At 45.8% G+C, this 20,151-nt stretch overlaps 2 protein-coding genes across 2 annotated transcripts; one reads left to right on the top strand and one right to left on the bottom strand.

Moving 5' to 3' along the window:
• Window positions 1-1,029: 1,029 nt before the first annotated feature.
• MDH2 (malate dehydrogenase 2) lies at window positions 1,030-8,197 on the bottom strand. Its single transcript, XM_080357175.1, has 9 exons — window positions 8,081-8,197; window positions 6,495-6,663; window positions 5,663-5,746; window positions 5,287-5,396; window positions 4,685-4,810; window positions 4,146-4,223; window positions 2,883-2,982; window positions 2,313-2,464; window positions 1,030-1,334 (listed from the first exon to the last, which is right to left on the bottom strand). The coding sequence occupies exons 1-9, from the start codon at window positions 8,141-8,143 to the stop codon at window positions 1,203-1,205; spliced, it is 1,014 nt and encodes a 337-aa protein (XP_080213301.1). The 5' UTR covers window positions 8,144-8,197; the 3' UTR covers window positions 1,030-1,202.
• Window positions 8,198-8,310: 113 nt separating this feature from the next.
• On the top strand, window positions 8,311-19,884 carry STYXL1 (serine/threonine/tyrosine interacting like 1). Its single transcript, XM_080357077.1, has 8 exons — window positions 8,311-8,486; window positions 9,858-9,919; window positions 10,394-10,520; window positions 11,827-11,972; window positions 13,760-13,905; window positions 14,936-15,030; window positions 17,069-17,178; window positions 19,343-19,884. Exons 1-8 carry the CDS (start codon window positions 8,384-8,386, stop codon window positions 19,472-19,474), a joined length of 921 nt encoding a protein of 306 aa, XP_080213203.1. The 5' UTR covers window positions 8,311-8,383; the 3' UTR covers window positions 19,475-19,884.
• Window positions 19,885-20,151: the final 267 nt, after the last annotated feature.

Genomic DNA, 20,151 nt, shown 5'->3' with positions numbered 1-20,151 from the left:
AATACACTGAATTTCTGCAGAGGAGTGACAAGAGCTGCACTCGCTGTCCTCTCTCTGCCTCCATGTTCCACCGGGCAGGGAAATGTCAAGCACTTTATCCTCAAGGCATCTTCAGTGTCACAACTGTGTGATCCAGTTCAGAACAATGAACTAATTAAATTTTTTTTAAAAATAAAGAACAATTCAGAGAGCTCAGAAGAGAGTTAGAATACAAGAAGTGGGAGGAAGAAAAAGGGTAGTGACCAAACAGCATCCAAACCTTTAGGTCTATTCCTGATGAGAAGCTCCTACACCAAGTTCTCTCTCTCAAACCAACACTCGGTTCCTCCGGAGGTGCTGGGCTTTGGCGTTTCCTTCATCTAATCCAAATAAAGTCTGTTCAATTTAGAATTCAGCCTACGTGGATTAAAGCAATTCACAGCAATAGGGGAAGCAGCCCACAGAACACGGAGGAAGAGCGAATTAATAGCTTCCTTCGTTAAAGCTTACCTTCAAACAAGTCAGCGACAGAACTCGTCATCATCATTTTCTTGCAGACATTTATTTTTATATTCACAAGAGAATGAATGTAAAAGAAATTTATGTAGATGTTAAAGCAAGGCCTTTGTTCCTAACTAGAAAGAAGTCACTCTCAGCATTTTATTTTTTTCTTAGAGCAGGACTGACGTTTCAACCACTGTGCTCTTTTACTAACTCTTTTTAAATCAAATTGCATAAGAGATTAAGGCAACACAAGGTAACAAACAGAGATCATATCAGCTCCCGAAAAGACACTTCTTGGATGACTTCATTCAGTTCTCCCTCTCACAAGCCTCTTCACCCTACCTTGATCTTATTTGCTCATGCCTGGTTTCCCAGCTTCTGCGCCAAAAAAACAGCCCAAGCTAAAACCCAAGCAGCAGAGTTGAGAGCAATCAGTTCACCCACTTTTTTTACGAGGCTATTTCATCCCTGCTGAAACTGATAAACTTCCAGAGACCTACAGCTTCCACCTTCAAAAGACAAGCACATCAGGACAATTCTGGATGGTACACTGAAAAAATGAGGCTGTTTTATTGGTGATTAAATTCTGCACTGGCAACAATCATTAAGCTAATACAGACAGACTTCAATCAAAGCATGAGCTTTGAATCAGAAGTCATAAAGTGACATGATGCCTTAATAAATTAAGGAAGTTGTAATTCCTCTCCATCATCGACTCTTCACTTGAAGTTCTTTGCAAACTCCTCTCCTTTCTTAATGGAAGCCTTCAGCTCAGACATGGCCTCAGCAACCATCTTCTCTTCGAAGGGGGAGATCTTGCCAATACCCAGGTTCTTCTCAATTCCATTTTTCTGAGTGAAAGAAGATTTAAGGATTAACCATTCATCGAATGGCCTAGAGAGTAACTTACCAGCTCCAATTAAATATTACCCAGCTGAGATGCAGTCTCAGCCTAGGACTTCTGTCATCTCTAGTCTGCCAACCTCATGCTCCTGGCAAGGCTTGGAAACCTCACATTACTTGTAGCAACTTCTACAGCCTTCACAAGCTTCTCATTCACTGTTCACATTGGCTCCTTCAAGAGGAGACCAATACCAACTGCTCCTTCACCCCTCTTATCTTCAAATCCAGCCTCTGACAACAGAATTTCTCTCCTCTGCTGCTTGCCCTTCACTTGCCACTGGCTCGCAGTCTGAAACTGCTCCAGAGCTGCACTCCCAGGTTTTTGAGATCTCATGTCTACATCCAAACCCTTCCTCCCTTAACGCCCCTCTACTTCTGTTCCCTCAACAGCTCCCACTAAGACAACACACACCATCCTTTAAATCCAGCAGCCATGTCAGGGCTGCAGCATCCTAGTTTTCCACTCCCCCCACAGGGTGACAAAAGGAACGCTTCCTTCAGAGTTCAGCACAGGTCCTGAAAGCAATCTTTTAATCCTAATCCATGCTGTAGCTCCCCATGTGCCTCAATTTCTGAGGGATTTGCTCGTAGCAGATCAAGCTGAGGAGACAGGATTGCAGACTCTGGTTAATCATATGAAAACCCTTCATAAACAGGCACTGACTTGAGGCCAGCGCGACAAGATAAGTCTGAATCTCTGGTTACTCAGCAACCTGCAGGCTAAGAGCAGATAAAAGCAGCAGCATCCCTGTCAAGCACGAGGTATATGCCCAAGTACAATACCCAAATACTCAAGAACTCTTAAAGGAACGCTCAGCTGTTAACTTCAGCGATACCCAGCTCTGGACTTAACTGGAACCAGTCAGTAAAACACAAGATTAAATCAGTAGCTACTCTTTCTAAACACCATCATTTCAAATACATACTCCCAGCAGCAGAGGTGTGGAGAAGTATGGGCTTTCCGTCTCTTCAGATCGAACAAAGGCACATTCGATAACCCCTTCCTTTCCATTCATTGCATCCACCAGAGAGAACACAAACCGAGCACCAGCATAGGCCATAGACAAGGTGGCAGATCCTGTAGAAGTTAAATCATTTTTAGAACAGATCACAGCAAAATTTGATACTTTCTTTAGCATCAGAGGTTTCCACACCGATATGTTGACAGAGCTACAGTGTCAGTTTGATAAGCAGCAACTTTTGGCCAGCTACGTGCTATTGATTTGATTTATAGAAAGAAAGAGCTTAGTTTGACAGAAAGAGATTCTTTTTAAAGCTGTACATGGCGTGAGATCAGTTAATGTTTAGTCTTGCCTACATACTGAGCTCCTTCTGGAACCACAATTCAGGCATTCACTGACATGGCAGAGCAGCTAGATTTGCAATCAGCAGTTCATAATTCTGCACCGCAGTTGTAAATAAGATTAAACTGAAGACAACTGCATCCATTCAGCTGGCAAACAAAAATTACTTGGAAGCTGTAGTCAAGAACCAACCTGCTCCTGCTTTAGCTTTGACAACTTCAGTGCCAGCTTCTTGAATCCTCCCTGTAAGCTTTTCCAGTTGATCCTGAGGAAAGTCCACTTTTGGTGTGCACTAGATTGGAAAAAAAATATGTTACTATCAGATACCAGTACCAGATTCAGCACAAGGCCACCCACACGATGCTTTTTGTGCCGTTACAGTTGTTATCAACGGTTCTCAATGGCGAAAATTAGTTACCTCAGCTCGCAGGCTGTGTAACAAACTGACCAGCTGCAAGCGTTCACCAAGGCTGCTAGTTACTGCACAGACTGCGACGGGAACCACGCCGAGCTTGCTCAAGGGCAAACCACAGCTGGACAGCAAAACCAGGGCTTGCCATGGTTACTGGGTAGTCCTTTGTACTAGAGCTGCCCTACAAGCACGTACCAGGCCCTAGAAACTTCAAAAAGCCACCTTGTAAATCTTTGGGTCACTGTGGCATTATGGAAGTCAAGAGCTGTACAAAGGCCCCAGACTGCCAGCAGTATTTAGGAAGTTATTGAACTTTCAACTACAGGTACGCAGGTATGGAAAGAGCGGCTGTCTCTGTGCTGGTTGACTACCAAAATCACCCTCTCAGCAGTCAGCTGCTCCAAAGCCATTGCTCTTGTTCCCCAAGAACATTTTTCTGCAAAGGATACTTTATTCCCCACTTAGAGCAAAGCTTTTTCCCCTTTCTTGCAGATTACTCCTAGGCTGTATCCTAGCCACCTCCTCACAAAGCTGCAGCCTGTTTCAGAACTGCATTTCATTCTGGCTTAGATGCATGAAGGGAGTCTATCCCTTACTGCCAGTCAGGACTGACACATGCCTCCCCACACAGACTGAGTTACACCTCCTCATTTCAATGCTGTGTGTTAAAATGGTGTTTCCAGTCCACCACGGCAAAAATCAATTCAATTTTCCTGCTGAAGTATGGTATTCGCATAATGAAATATCTGTCAGAAAAAATAAAACCCAAAACAAACAGGGCCAAGACACCTGATACACACACTATACCTTGATTCTTATTCCAAAACTCCTTTAGAGGAGAAAGTGAAGCTATTTAAACCACCTACAGGAGTTCAGGTTCAGCTCATTGCCTTCCTGTGTGTTGTAATCTCATCACAGAATGAAAGCAGCCACAAGAACAGGGAGACTGTCTCAGCACATCACACACTATCACAAAGGCACTTTACATCAATTCTAACATATTGATGAGTGTGATGCCGCACACAGCAGTAACTGTGACTTACCTGAGAGATCAGAGGGATGATGGTCTTCCCAGCATGGCCACCAATAACGGGAACATTGACTTGAGCTGGATCTAAGCCCTAAGAGAAACATGAGAATTTCCAGCTTCTGAAGCACACGGACAAGAAAAACAATTAAAAACACTATGCTTCAATTTCTGCCTAGGTTTTTGCACACATCTATAACCCAATGCTACACGGGGTCAAAGTTTCAGAGGCAGCTACACACCAGGGACAAAGCCAGATCAGCACAGCTAAACTCCACGTTACGCTGATAATTTTACATAGCACAATAACCAACCCTACTAGGGCTCTTACGAGCAGTAACCTGTTACAGCTATGAAAAGGAAAGGTAAAAGTCTCTTGAACCACATTTTGCAAGAAACCCTATCCCCATACTGCTCTAGAGAATGATAACAGGGAATTGTTGCCTTTGCCTCCAGCTCTTCTGGCTCTGTGCAGTGATTTTAAAAGCATTTTTGATATATCTAATGACCAGAGCATGCTATATCCCTCTCCCAGTATCTCTTCCTAAGACCTACCTTTAATTCAGCCACAAAAGTATTTGCTCTGACAATGTCCAGTGTTGTAACGCCAAAGATTCTGTTGGGATTATACACACCATGCTTCTTGAAGACTTCTGAAGTTATCGGGATGGTTGAATTTACCTATAAGGAAGAACAGGCGAGTATTCATTAAAACAAATATAATAATGAACCAAACAGGTCAGTAAACAATCCAAAATATATTTCCAACTTGAAGTCAACTGTAGCCAATTATCTTATTTCCTAAACTGAAGGGCAATTTACAGTCAGGCTGGAAGAAAAATCTTGCATTTTCAATAATTTGTTCATTCTCATGACCAAGGCTCCTCCTTTAGCGAGCTAAGACTTCTATTCCAGCTAATACAGCAGCATGTATTATAACCACAGTCATACAGGTGTTGAGATATTTTATATTCAGGCTACCTCTGGCTTCAATATAGCCCAAGAAAAATGGTTTAGTAGAACCAGAGTTTTACTTTTCTGCAAATACTTTGCTGATTTTGAAGATTCTGGTCAAAATTAATAGGAACTCACAGATTATTCTAGTAATTCTGGATTTTTTTTCTTCTGCATTTTCAAGGCCTCCAGCAAATACTTACCGGGTTAGAAATAATACAGATCATGGCTTCTGGACAGTGCTTTGCACAGGCAGTTGTCAAAGTAGCAACAATGCTGGCATTGGTGTTGAACAGGTCATCACGGGTCATACCTAAAACATATCCAGAACAATATTTTCAGTTATCCACAGCCTACTCATTAAAGGCCAAGCAACTCCATCAAAAAACAATACTCTGGATAGAGATATGTCAGCTTCTAGTTTCATGTATCGAGAGTGTCATCAACAAATGACATACGTCCCAAGCCAACACTAAGAACACAATAAAGCACCAGACGCAGCTCTATTTGAGTAACAAGACTGCAGAGACAGATTTCAATGAAGCCCTGAGGCTTTTTATTATAACAAAGAGAACATACCTGGTTTTCTAGGGACTCCCGCAGGAATAACTACAACATCGCAGCCCTTCAGACATTCTGGCAACTGCTCAGGTCCCAGGAATCCTGGAATGGAAATCATTCAGGCATTATGTTTTTACCAGTTATTAAATATCTGATACTTTGAAGTACAAAATTACACCCAGCGGCACTGATTCCTTCTTAAATTTAGCCTTAAATTCAGACTTATGCTGGAAAGCAAAGCAATACAATTATGGATGGACTCTATTTGGTGTTGTATCCTTGTTTCAAAACCTACAGAATGAGAGTGGTGGGAACCTCACATTTATGTGTTTTAAAAACCCTTGGTTCCTCCTGTTACGTGTATTTACTCTCCAAAGACACTAGCTGGCCACTACAGTCAGTGCCCCCAAAGAACTGCAGGTAGACACAGTCAAGTAAAAGGTAACCTCTTGCTGATCTTCATAGAAAATGAAGATCAGCAGATTAAGTTTTGTTTCATCAGACCCTGACAGCTGTTCCTTCAGAAAATAATTCATGTAGACACCCAGGGAGTGCTAAGTCTGTTTAAATTCAGCATTCAAGCTTTTTTCCAAGATGATTTTACCGAATGTTTCCTGCCAGTTATTACGAACTCCCCTTTCACTGTGCAACCACAGACCATTCTCATCTCCGTACACATCCATCTAAACCTTAATTAGTCATGCACTGCTTGAGAAGAAGCTACTTAAATTGATGCTCCAGGATCATGTGAAGATTCCTCTTCACAAGCACAGCAAGGGGCACCTCCATTCGTCAGAGACACCTGAGAGGGCCCTTCTGCACACAGAGCATTTCCAGCAGCTCGCGGTACCTTTAACATTCGCTCTTGTCTCGATGTGGCTGAGGTCGGCGGCAACGCCTGGAGTGTGAGCGATATCGTAGAGGCTGAGCCTGCTCACCAGCGGGCTGTTCTTCAGGAGGAGGGAAAGGGGCTGCCCAATGCCTCCCGAGGCCCCCAGCACGGCCACCTTGGCATTGTTCTGGGGAAAAAAGAAGAGATAAACGCATTGAAGAGATGTTTCGGTAATTCCTGCAGCAGTGATCTCATGGATTTCACCACACTTCCTTTACTTTTATTTCTATTTCTCCATTTCTTTAAGAAGCACTACGCAAATCTGATTGCCTAAACCCACAGAAAGACTTCAACTTCCAGCTTTGAGTGTGGCTGACAAGCAAGTGAAATGAATTCCTGCTTTGTTGCCCTGGAGACCAATTATACTCTAACATGCTCTCTGGAAGAAAGTTATTTCTCTCAAAAATGCCTGCACTCCTCTTTGTAGAGAAAGTGTCACTAGATGACAGTAAAGCTACTTTGAAAGTCCAGAGCAACTTTAAAATGCAACACTCCGCCAAAGCAAAGGAAAACCAGAAGCTACTGCAGAGATGTAACATGGTAATATAATTACCACTGATAAGGACATTCTCTATCACACTGTCTTACCTGATAAAGCCATGAGAGCTCAAAGTCCCTGCATGAACAGCTTAATTATTATGCTATGACAAGAAATAATCCACCCAGAAGCTCGATCAGCCTAACCTCAGCTCGCTTTTCTTGCCACTACAACAAATGTAATTTAGCACAAAACTCTCCAAGGGAAAGCAAAGTCTGGCATTAGTCACTGCTACACCCCATACTTATCATTTGAGTTGATACCAAGAGGTCAAAATCCCATCGCTAATGAATTTAATTCCTATAAAAATAATTACACAAACCTCTGTTGTAAAGCACGGCTTTATAGATGCAATAATAATTCTGTCATGCCACTGGGAACTGTTTATCTTAAAAGATAGCGGTTGATCTGCATCTCCCTACCACATAGCCGCAGTTCTCTCCTGGCATCAAAAGTCACGCACAATGGATTTCACCGTATTCAGGATTACTGTTAAACCCTCAACTCCAACTTTAATTCTTAATACATTTTGTAAGCAGGGGCGTACTTCAGTAGAGGAAGGAAGCTGCACGCAAACTTGCGTACCGTCCATTACACACCGTCAAAAAGAGAAGTTTATTTAGAACTAATAGCTTTGGCCAGCACGTTTACAAGTGTCTGGAGAAAGGCCCAAGCTCCTGGGCGAAGAGCACGGAGGTTTCACAGAGAGAGACACAACATCACCCCAAGCCCGGCTCCTCTTCCCTCTCACACCACCGCACCGCCCGAGGCGCTTACACCCGGCACACACACCCTGTACACACACACACACCCGGGGCACACACACCCTGTACACACACACACAACCGGCGCACACACACCCCAGGGCCGCGGCCTCCGGCGGGCCCGCCCGCCCCTCAGCCCCCTCTCAGAGCGGGGTCAGGGCCGACCCCGAAGGGATGCGGCCCCGCGGTGCCCCCGCCGCCCGGGCGTGCGGAGGTGAGGGGATGGCGGCGGCGGTCCGTACCTGCGCGGTGGTGGCGAGGCCGCGGCGCAGGCCGGCAGCGGGACGGGCGAGGCGGGACAGCATGGCGCGGCGGTGACTCCAACGACCTCCACGGCGCGGCGGCTGCGCGGGACCGGCGGCTGCTCTCGCGAGAGTTGCGCCCTCCCCCGCCGTGGGAAGTCTCGCGAGATCTAGCCGTGGTAACCGCCGGGCGTCTCTCCCTAGCAACCGGGAGGGGGGAGCGGGCCGCGCGCCGCCGTTGCAATGGCAACGGGGCGAGATGGGCTGTAACGGCAATCGGCGCGTCCCGGCGCTTGGTGTGGGATGGCGAGGGTAGCGCTGTGCCAGCCCCGCCGCCTCTACAACATCCTCAACCAGTACCGGCGCTTCCCCCGGCTGTCCGAGCCCAACTACCTGTGCCTGCTGGGTGAGCCGGGGGCGGGACGCCTGGCCGGGCCCCCTGTGCCTTCTGCCTGCTGCCTGCTGCCTGCTGCCTGCTGCCTGCTCTGCCTGCTGCCTGCTGCCTGCTGCCTTCTGCCTGCTGCCTGCTGCCTGCTGCCTGCTGCCTGCTGCCTGCTCTGCCTGCTGCCTGCTGCCTGCTGCCTTCTGCCTGCTGCCTGCTCTGCCTGCTGCCTGCTGCCTGCTCTGCCTGCTGCCTGCTCTGCCTGCTGCCTGCTGCCTGCTGCCTGCTGCCTGCTCTGCCTGCTGCCTGCTCTGCCTGCTGCCTGCTGCCTGCTGCCTGCTGCCTGCTCTGCCTGCTGCCTGCTCCCAGCTCTGCCTGCTGTCTGCTGCCTGCTCTGCCTGCTGCCTGCTGCCAGCTCTACCTGCTGCCAGCTCTGCCTGCTGCCAGCTCTGCCTGCTGCCTGCTCTGCCTGCTGCCTGCTCTGCCTGCTGTCTGTTGCCTTCTGCCTGCTGCCTGCTCTGCCTGCTGCCTGCTCTGCCTGCTCTGCCTGCTGCCTGCTCTGCCTGCTCTGCCTGCTTCCTGCGCTGCCTGCTGCCTCCTCTGCCTGCTGCCTGCTCTGCCTGCTGCCTGCTCTGCCTGCAGCCAGGCAGCACACTCCAGCCTGGGCAGGCTTCCAGGGGAAACGGGGTTTGTGGGCTTCAGCGTACAGCAAAGAGCTCACTTTCCTTCTTGTAGCTGCCGGGCCCTGCTGTTGGGGCACTTCTCCCATCCTGTCACAGGTGCTGTGACCCAGTCACATCCAGCTCTTCCTGCTCTAATCCACCCCACGGATCCACCCTTTCCCTTGCTGCTTCTGGAGGTTTTAGAAATTGACAAGATTTCTTGACCATGGCGCAAATATTGCTGATAAGCATTTGCATCTTGCATAGTGCCGCTACTGTAAAAAGGGTGTATTGTGTAGTGATATTGTTGAATGTTTTGGTGAGAGAGTCAGCCAGGTCGGGAGTGGGGCTGAGGTGTCTCTGGTGCCCCTCTCCCCATCTCTGGGGCTGCACAGAGGCAGAGCAGCTGCACACCAGGGGGGCAGAGGAGGCCCAACCAGTGGGGCCAGGCTACAGCACAGGCAGAGCAGAGCGGAGCAGGGGACTGGTGCTGTGAATGCTGCGGTACCACACCTGGGTCAGGGATAAAGCTTCTGGCATCACCTGTTCACAGAGACTCACATCAGCACTGGCATTTGTTATATCCACATTAGAAAGTCTCAGTTTCTAAGAAACCAAATCTCTTTATCTGGTTGATATCTGTGCCTAAATTCCCACTGGCAGAGTTAGGAACAGGATTCTGCCTTAAAAGTATCAAATAAGCCAATTGCTCTGTCCTGATTGTTTTTTTCAGATGCCCGGACTCAGCGTGAATACTATGAGAGCCATATCATTACAGCACGCAGGATTGAACAGGTAAGTGGAGGTCACTGTGTGTGAACCGTCCCTGGATTTAGCAATTAGCAGTAAAACAAAATTGGATTAAAACCCACAGGAACTGTCCCAGCCTCTCCTGCCTGTTCCAGGCATGTTCCATCTCTGCCACTGGAGGGGTGTATTCTGTCACAAAGCAAAGTGGCTTTGGTAGCCCAAAGGATTGGCACATAGGAGCTATAATATCAGGAAAAATATTGCACAAGAAGTAGCATATTGTAGCCTTGTCTCACCAAGGACAGCATTGGCATCTTTACAACTGAGGCCGATGAAGCAATCCAGAGTAGTTTGCATCATTTCTGAATTCTAACCTGGTCTTTCAGGGTCAAGTACAGACGTAGCACCAAACCCATCCCATAGCTATAGAGTAGTAACTTGCAAGACTTTGGTAGCATTGATGCCACAAGCAAAGCGTGGAGCTGTGCTCCTGACAGAATTCCTCTGTGATTTTATTAGAGTCCTACGGGGGAGTATCTGGTACCGGACTACGAGGAGCTGAGGTGTGTCAGATACTGTGTGGTGTATGACAACGACACCAGCTCTTTGGATTGCTGTGACAATGGGAAAAAGGAGGAGGAAAAAGGTACCTGTGACTCATGTCAGTCAAGACCTCACTGCAGGATAGATATTCTTCCCATTCCTCAGTTAATTTTATGAGCTTATTGGAAGAGATGCAGATTTACTCAGTTTTGTTCAAAATAACTAATATCTGTGCTATGCCTCTGTTTTTTCACTGTGTTGCATATGTTCTTAGGCTTCAAAAATCCAGATTTTATTTCAAAGCTTCCTGGCAGGTCTGGTTTCTTATGTGTGGACTGATCTCTCTGGAGTTCCTTGTTGCATATGAGGAAAGAATTCTTTTTTTGCACATTTCAGGGAGATTGGGCTTGTTCGACAATTGCCTTTTAGGGAACAGTGCTTCAGAGACTGTAAAGACTGACTCAGATTCCTCCTGTTCACAGGATGAGTACTTCCTTCTCTGAGGGTCATAACAGCCTTTCACATTATCATATTTGAAAAGATTTAACTTTAATGAGGTTGTGATTTGATGGAGTTCACTGAGAAATATGGGGAGCTGGAAAGTTTTCCATGTAATTGTTCAATCTTCCTTGAACCCTGGAAACGTTTAGTTTTCATACATCCTTTGGCAAAGAGTTCTGCTGTGTGCAGAACCACTTCTGTACATTTGTTTGGCTCCCGCTAGCTCTATAGAGGCTACTATAGTTTTAGCAAAGATTTACATAATTTTTTTAAGGAAAAAAAATCCCGGAGTGTAAGGGAAATGAATAAAGCAAGAATGTTCATAAATGCTGAGTGATGAGACAGAAGCAAGGGAAGGTGTGGAGGACCAGACGCTGGTTTCTATTGTGCTGATCTGTTTCAAAAGCAGACACAGCCAGAGGCAAGCGGGATGGATCCCTTGGGAGGAGCGGGAGCAGCTGTCTCACATAATTTGCTTCACAGAGGGGAGCGTTTAAAACACTTGTGAAGAATTTATTCAAAGATACTTCCCCGTTTGCCTAAAGCAAACTAAAGAAAAGAGCCTCCATAAAACTATGATTATTAGATTTAAATTAATAATACTTTCATATTATGGGAACTTATTGGAAGCATTTCCCAAAGAATGATGGGGAGGGGGAAAAAAATCTTTATCTAGACCTCCAAAAGAAATGAGGAGAGGAATGAGAGATCAAGACAAGAGGTGAAAAGCAGTGTGCCTTGTTATTGACCTGCAGCAACCATTAAAGTCCAGCTTTTAACAAGGCTTTCTGCAGACCATTAGTTGAAATAAAAGGAATGTGCTGTTAGTGTCACTGGGCCAGATGTGACCCCTAGTGCTAACGGAGGCTCTAAACCTGCCCTGGCAAACAGCTTTTTGATCTCCTTAGATGCTGAGGAAGGAACTGCTGTCCGATACGCCAGAAGCTTGGAGTGGTTCACTCGCAATCCTGTGCTTGTCCTGAGGGGAGGATACAAGCATTTTTCAGCTTGCTATCATTTTCTGGGGACTCAGAAGTTATTTTGGATGCCTCAGGTGAGATGACTCTAATTTGCAAGCAGAAGACATTAGCATTCATAGTCAGTTGATGGTGGCTAATGGTTCAAGTTAAATTGTAGCGTAAACCTGCTATCTATTTCAAACAAATGAATTAAATGTAATTTGAGTTACTGTGCTTGCCCTGGGTCTCGCCGCTAACTCTTTTACAGCCATGCTTTGCCTTTATTATCCTCCTTGTGTTGTGTGAAAGCAAGCTCATGAAAACAACCTGGGAAGGTTTCTCTGATAACCCCGAAACTGGCTACTGAAGAGTACAGATAACTAAACAAACTGTAGGAAATTATGAAAAGAAGCAGGTTCCTCTCTGACTCGTGGTTATCTGGGATGTTACACAGTAAATGTTTTCAGACAGAAGGACAATTCCTATCAAGCGCTATGTTTCAAGTCTATAAAGCTTTTCATTAGGAAGGATCACAAAGCAAGTGCTGTCGCACGATTTCAACAGGCCCAGAAAGAAAAAAAACATCCAGTGGAATACTGGTATCCTAACTGTTTGGTTCCACTTACAAATATTGAACTGTTTCGCTTCTGAGAAAAAATTACCCTTTTTCACATCTAGGACAGGACCTGAGGCAGTGCAGATATAGAGGCAATGGACAGCAGAGAGCATCTCATCACACCATGCCTTTTGTTTCTGTTGTTTCTGGTTCACATGAAATAGAATCACAGAATGGTTTGGGTTGAAGGGACCTTCAAAGCTCCCCCAGTGCCCCCCCTGCCATGAGCAGGGACATCTGCACCAGCTCAGGCTGCTCAGAGCCCCGTCCAGCCTGGCCTGGGATGTCTCCAGGGATGGTTCATCCACCTCCTCTCTGGGAAACCTGGGCCAGGCTCTCACCACCCTCAGTGTAAAAGATTTCTTCCTCATGTCCAGCCTGAATCTCCCCTCCTTTAGTTTAAAACCATCACCCCTTGTCCTATCGCAACAAGCCCTGCTGAAAAGTGTGCCCCAGTCTTTCTTACCAGCCCCTTTTGGTTACAGAAAGGCCAAAATAAGGTCTCCCTGGAGCCTTCTCCAGGCTGAACAGCCCATGACACAGCGCTAACTTGTGCGATGCTACAACACGGGAGGGAAAATCAATTCACTGTGCTTCTCTGTGCAGGGTAGCAAACTGCTGAACTGTTCTTATTTAGCTTATTTAGCTTATTAGCTGCTGAACTTCCCCATCAGATTCACCTGGACACACAATACCCCCTTGCCTCTCAGTCTAAGTCTAAATCTCTGGCAATTTAAATTGTTAGGCTGCTGCCTTGTTCTGCTATGCCATTAGCCAGCTATCAGTGAAGGACGTAGAGGTGCTGTTAGCGCCTTGTGCATTTTTGTTCTCAGCCTTCACACTGCTGACACCGGACGCAGCTGCGGGCTTGTGCTGTACCACTCCAGGGCACCTGCAGCTCTGCAGGCAGCAGATGATTTCATTCAGCCTTGCACACAGTAACCAGGCAGAACATCAAATGGATGTTATGCTGCAGTACCTCCAGACAATGTAAAGAATATATATTATACTACCTCCTTGTTAGCTGGGATTTGTTTCAAGTAATGCCACAATGACAGCAATACTGTTAATTATTCTCAGTAAATCTGGCAAAGACTTCAATATAGAGAAAGTCCAGGTAATTAAATGAATCATTACACTAGAATGTCCTACGGGCTGTTGACTAAGTGTATGTTTGATTCTTCACACGACTTCTGTTTAAGAACTTACCAAGCTCATAGGAGCCAATACACTCTCTAAACTGAGCCTATGGTTTTTCTCTGGCAGGAACTAGACAACCTCCAGCTGTACCCTGTAGAAATACTGGAGGGAAAGTTATATATGGGCAATTTCAAACAGGCCTGTGATAAAAAAATTCAGAAAGATCTGAAGATCAAAGCACAAGTCAACATCTCTGAAGAGCCTGCCACACTGTAAGTTAAACAGTTCGAGGTGTATCCTCACCTGCGTCTGTGCCTGTGAACAAAGGGACGTGGCACAGCAGCAGAGCCCATTCGCAGAGGAGTCAGTGCCTGCGAATTTCCAAGGAAACCTCTGCAGATTCAAGTGCTATTTCATGCTCATTTTTCTGATCTCTACCCCAGAGTAGCACAGCAGCAATGCAGCGCTGCAGAACCTCTGCGTGGGTGGATTGGGTGAAAGGAGGACTAGGAGGTATTTCACCATCCTTCAGGAAGAACCTTCATCTCTGAATAGCTTGCAGAGCAAAATCTTACAAACACAAGAGTGTTTAAGCTAAATCACCAATGTTTCACCATGATTAGTGTTCCTTCCTTACCTATATCTGTCCGTGACCACCGTGCTCAGTCTGTGGGCCATGCTGGAAATGCCAGCAGCATTTCTCAAGGTGGTGACCCAACCTAAGTAAGTAACCAGTCCAGTTCCCTACCCCAGTGCATGTTTACCAGCAGATCTTTCTAATGCCCTTGGCTCCAGAGGAAAGTTTTCAAAGGCCTCTACACCATGGGTAATCTTCCCATGCCCTCTGTATGAAGTGCTTTCACATTTCATAGATTCTTCACCAACATTTTGCTCCATTAGTTCTCTGAATTGCGTTCTTTGAGCTTGTGGGAGGAGGAGGTCATAGAAAACCATATGAAGTGAGCTGGGGTGCTATGTTCACAAAACTGCCAGCATACATGCTGTGAAGGCACTCTTGCTCTCAGTTCATCTGTTCTTATTTAGCTCCCAGAGAAAGGAAGCTGTAGGTTAAAACATCAGTGCTGATACCTTGTGGAATGGTAAATCAGTAATTAAACTGGTTCCATATTACAAGAACCTCCATGTCTTACCATAACAAATCCCTTATCATAATGTTAATGACGATTATGATGAAAAACTCACACGTATAACAGCAAACAAGATTATCAGCTTGCCTCCAACAAACACATCTTTTCAAAGCTGCTTCTCTGGTCCATGTCACACTGTCTGCTCTTTTTCCAGGTTTGCAGAAGGAGACAATTACCTCCATATTTCTGTTCCAGATGCAATTGAAGCAGATCTTTTTTCTTCTTTTGCCACCATTTCACATTTCATAGGTGAGTTGTTCCTGTTCTGGAATTCCTGAGACCTTGCTCACCCTGGGATATTAGATGGGAGTGACTGCAGCAGGAAGCTCAGGCAGGAGGGTCGTAATCTGTGGAGATCAGCACCCTCCCAGGCAAGCCCACACCCTGATAGATACCAGAGCTGCCTTACTAACCAGCCTGATGGACGGGGAGATTTTACAGGGCATCTAACTCTGATGTTCCTACTCACTTTAAATAATACCTCACTCACTGAGAATAATGAGCTTTCCAGTAGATCTGAGAAGGCTTTGCTGTAGGATGTCTACCAGGGCTTCATATAATTCCCTCATTTTGTTCTTAAATACAACCTTTTGACTCTTACCAGCCCAAATCTTTAACAACCAGAGCCTTATTTGAACACGAGCGTAACGTGCATTGGAGAACTCACCGCAAGATGCTGCTAATCTTTGTGATTTGCAGTGCAGAACCACCATAGAGCTGAGGAGGACTTTCAGGTTGGACGGCATAAATCCACCTTCAGCTGATTACATCAGAGAGGGCAAGAAAAAAACAAGAGTCTCCAGCTCAGTGCCCGCAGCAGCACAGCAGACACAGCTCCCACAGCTCCATTCTGTGGGGGTGTCCAACCGTGTCGTTATCTTTCATCACGCTTATGAAATAGCACCTGCTACAGACCAAGGCCCTGCTGAACTGTCTCATACAAACCCAGAAGCAAAAGATCACCCCGTCCCCACAGACCTTATAATCTAAGTACAACATAAGAAATTACAACTGGACACAAACAAAGAAACAAGGAAACAATATTTGAGGATATAATTTTGTAGTCCTGAACTGAATTTGATGATTTGCCTGCATTGAAACCCAAATATCAAAATCCACTTACTTGCCTTTCATTTTGCCCCATTTTTTTCCCACTATGATTTCAGGAGTCAGTGTCTTTCTCACATAATTTTGGTAGAAGTTTCCAGAACATACTATAAATGTTTATTAGCTGTAGTTCTTGTGGAAGTGTGTACTGTTTACTTGACAGTTTAGTGTCGATTACTGAAAGTGGAATGGTTATGGGTGAACACCAGACTAAAGCTCTCCACATACTCTCAGAGTGTGGAAATCTTTGTGCCAGGTGTATGTTGGAGTGAGGCCATTTCTGCTCAGGTTTTAGAACAGAACTAATGTGTCATGATAGAAATAAGTCGGAAAACTCTGCATTAGAGCTTGAAGAAAAAACCAAAGCAAACCAAAACACAGAACCCGACAACCTCTTGGTAGCACTAAAATAAGAGGTTTTGCCCTATGTATTCTGGAGTATTCAAAAAACATGTCATGCTGTCTGCTCTGGAGAGAGAGGGAGAGAATTCAAAAGGTTACTAATGAAATACAGAATCTTTCAGGCATAGTTAGCAGAGTCAATGTGGTTAAGTGTGACAGCATCCTCTTAAAGCCACGTGGGCTTGGCTTTTGTGGAAGATGAGTTTGCTGATCTTAGCAACTGACCGCAAAGTATCCATCATAAAAACATGATAAAATCAGTTCCCTAAAAAAGGTAAAAATCAGCAGGTACAAGTTTCCTACTGGTGACCCCCATGGAGTAGCAAGGGTTTCAAGTCCAAGTCGTCTCCAGTTTGAGATCTGAGTCCTCCCAAACAGGTTTGTATTCATCAGAAATATCAGTACCTTTAAACCTTCCTGGGAGGAGATTGATCGGCTGAAGTGATGCTGAGTGCAGCTGATAGGGCACGGTAGGCCACTTTTCTTCAGTTATCTGATGTAAATCTGACACTGATCAGTGATGAAGCGTTGGCTGGTCATTGTCATTTGGTTCTGGTCTTCAAACCCACATTTTGACTCTGTGGATTTTTATAATAAGAAAGGCAAACGCTTACAGAAACTGTAGCTGGCAGTGCCCATCTGCTGCTGTCAGGGTTCGTGAGGGCTCCTGTCGCTCAGGCTGCCAGCCTGTCAGCCGTCACTGAACCACAGCTCGACTGTACCGTTGGGAGCTCGATTTCCCAGGTCACTAATTTGCGATTGGCATTTCTTTACTCAGACGCTCAGCTGGAACACGGAGCGGTGCTGGTGTTCTCCAAACTGGGAATAAGCCGGAGCAGCACAGCAACCATGGCCTATCTTATCCATTCCCACCAGTTTTCCCTGAGGGTACGTCACTGCTGTATTTCCCACAGACGCTGACTGGGTCTGCAGCTTATTTCTGTTTCTGAAGCCTCATTACTGTAGTAATTAGAAATACATTATCTGTGCTTTCATGGAGACTATCCACCTGATAATGTAGCAGATTATATGAGATTGCATCTTCTTTATACCATTAAGGAGGTAGATTAAGTGTAATTTTGGATCTGTGAGTCCTTACCCTGGCACCTGTGATACTCTTGCATTTCCCTACCTAACTACGGGGCTATAAAAATAAAGACGTGGTTACATATCTTACAATTTCTGCTCTCCTGGATCTGAGAAACTGAGTATCTGGAAGCTACTGGAGTTAATCCCATCTCTTAACACCATGGGATTACAGGGAAATTCAGAACACAGTGCTTGCAGGGCTCTGATTTACCACTGAGCTCAGCAGCACTGGCTTCTTCCAAAATCCTATTTTGTTTCTCCAGAAGCAATCCCTACCCACAGGTAGGACTGTAAAGAAATCAGGAGTGGGATAATAATAGCCCAGGAGGGATGTACAGGTTAATTGGCCAGTACACTGTGTTCCACAGCTCTGAGTAACGTAAGAAAAATAATTAACGATGGCTGAGAGTGGCCGGGCTGTGCAATAGCCTGGTGGCCTCTCCCCAGCTGCTGGGTTTTGTTTCCTTGGCACCCAGCGCACGAGCATCGCGTTGCTCTGGGCACCATTTCCTGGTACCTGCTTCACACAGCACATGAGAACTGAAAAGTGTCTCCTTAAAAACCCTGTTCTTGTCTGGGAAGTGTTTCCTCCCTTGGGAGCTTGAAAGGATTGATCCCAACTTCACTGAAGCTGGGCCTGTATCTAATAATTCAATTGATTTTGTGCAAACATTTGCAATATGAGAGGAAATCTCTTACCATCGCTGTGTGCCAAGGGGTAGTTTCGGGTTGAACGTGCCAACAGGGCTGCAGAAACTATATTCTCTCTTCTTCTAATGCTGGGTGTGATTGCTCCTGCACGCTGATAACCGTTCCCTCGCACACCTAATCACTGGAGGTGCTTGCAACCGCAGTGCAAAAGTCAAAGGCTGATCCTTGCAGTTTCTCTTGAGATCAACAGGCTGATCTCAGCATTTTACTAAGTGCCAAAAAATAGAAGAAGAAAAGGTTGACAGCGCAGTGGCGTGTTGTGGCTGGCTGGACAAAGCTTTCCCGGGGGATTACCCGGGCAGACAAGCTTATTTCTTGCAGACAAAAGCAGCGCAACAAATTCCTGTGTGATCCTTCACCCAGTCTAGGCAAAGATCTTTGAAAGCTTCGAAAGACATGGATATTGCAAAAGGAAGGCGGACTTGGGATGTGCAGCCCCTTATTCTATGGGTAACTGATATGTGAGTAGATCTGTTGAGTTCAGGGGAACTACAGATATCCACAGCGTGAGCCCAGGGGAGTAAATATTAGAAAATCAGCCTCGGAACCTGCAGAATCACTGAGATTGGAAAAACAAATCAGTGGCACGCTATCTTCTAACCTTTGGTCTCGTGATGCTTAAGCAATCCTCCCAAGTGCAGGGGGCCAGTCAGTTTTAAAAGCAGGAAGATGAGCACTACTGGGCAAACCCAAGGATGCCACTGGAGTAAAGCGGAATAATCCAAGAGGATCTGCCCTGTGTGTAGCAGAGTTCCTAACTGATTACATGGAATTAACAAATAACTGAGGTGGCTGTAGTTAATGCAGTGGGATAACTGGAGTTTCATAGCTGCTCTGCCACAACAGGTCACACCAATCCAGAAACACGATAACCTTTGCTGCTTACCTGTGAATAGCTGATGCTTCACTGCTTTGCTTATCACCCATAGAAGAAAAAACATTTTAGGGTAGAAAATCCAGGACTGCATTGCTCCAGCAGTGTAAAATAATGCAAGATAGGTAGGGAAAGCAGCCTGAGCCGTCCTCATGTCCAGGAGAGGGGTGTGAAGGCGACAGGCTTCTCTGAAGTTCACATCTTCATCCAGTCTGTCCCTGCTTTGGTAGCAAAGCCTTATCTGCAAGTTCTTGCTGTCCAACACAGGGAGTAAATACAAAGTTGTGTCTTTCATAAGTGTAGCTCCTTTGTGCAAACACCCCAAATGCACTTTCAGTTCAAATTCCTAACACTCTTTTGCTTTTCTTCTCTTTACAGAAAGCTTGGTACTATGTTCTGGAGTGCAAAACGAACGTGATACCACACCGGGGCTTTGTGAAACAGCTCTTAGACTGGGAGACCAAAGTCTATGGGATGACACTCACAGACTTCTCTGCACTAAATTACTGACAGGTAGCAAAGAGAACAGCCAGCAGGAAAAAGCTTTTTACCGTTTGAGCCACTGTGTTGGTAGGAAGTTACTTGAACTCTTGTTTGAAAAACAGATCTTAGCGTAAAGGAAAGAGTTTCCTTTTTACCTCCATATTTTGGGGGTCACATTTTGAAGCCATTTGGGAAACTTACCTGTGCTGCAGAAGGTGCCGGTGAAGGTGAAACAGAATTTCCCTGTTTCAGAAGTTCCTCCTCTCTGTGTGTGCCTTCTCAGCTGCCCACGGACACAGCGTGTCACAGGCTCGCTGGCTGGGTTGTCTGTCAAGACCACGTTTACTTACCACCTCCTAATACAACAACCAAACCACTTGGTGTGGCTGGTAACTTTGGTGCACCAATTCTGTTACGTTAAACCTAAACTCATACTGTCCTCTCTCCTACTGCACTGTGAATTCTTCACGTTGACATTACAAAATAAAACATTACAGAAAACACTCCCAGGCTTTCACACAGAATGTTTGGGGCTGAAATCACAGAATGATAGAATGTCAGGGATTGGAAGGGACCTCAAAAGCTCATCCAGTGCAATCCCCCCATGGAGCAGGAACACCCAGATGAGGTTACACAGGAAGGTGTCCAGGCGGGTTTGAATGTCTGCACAGAAGGAGACTCCACAACCCCCCTGGGCAGCCTGG

The sequence above is a fragment of the Nesoenas mayeri genome (genome assembly GCF_963082525.1).
Source record: "Nesoenas mayeri genome assembly, chromosome: 20".
NCBI lineage: Eukaryota > Metazoa > Chordata > Aves > Columbiformes > Columbidae > Nesoenas > Nesoenas mayeri.
Note: the sequence above shows the minus strand (reverse complement) of the source record. Positions and strands in the feature narration are given on the sequence as shown.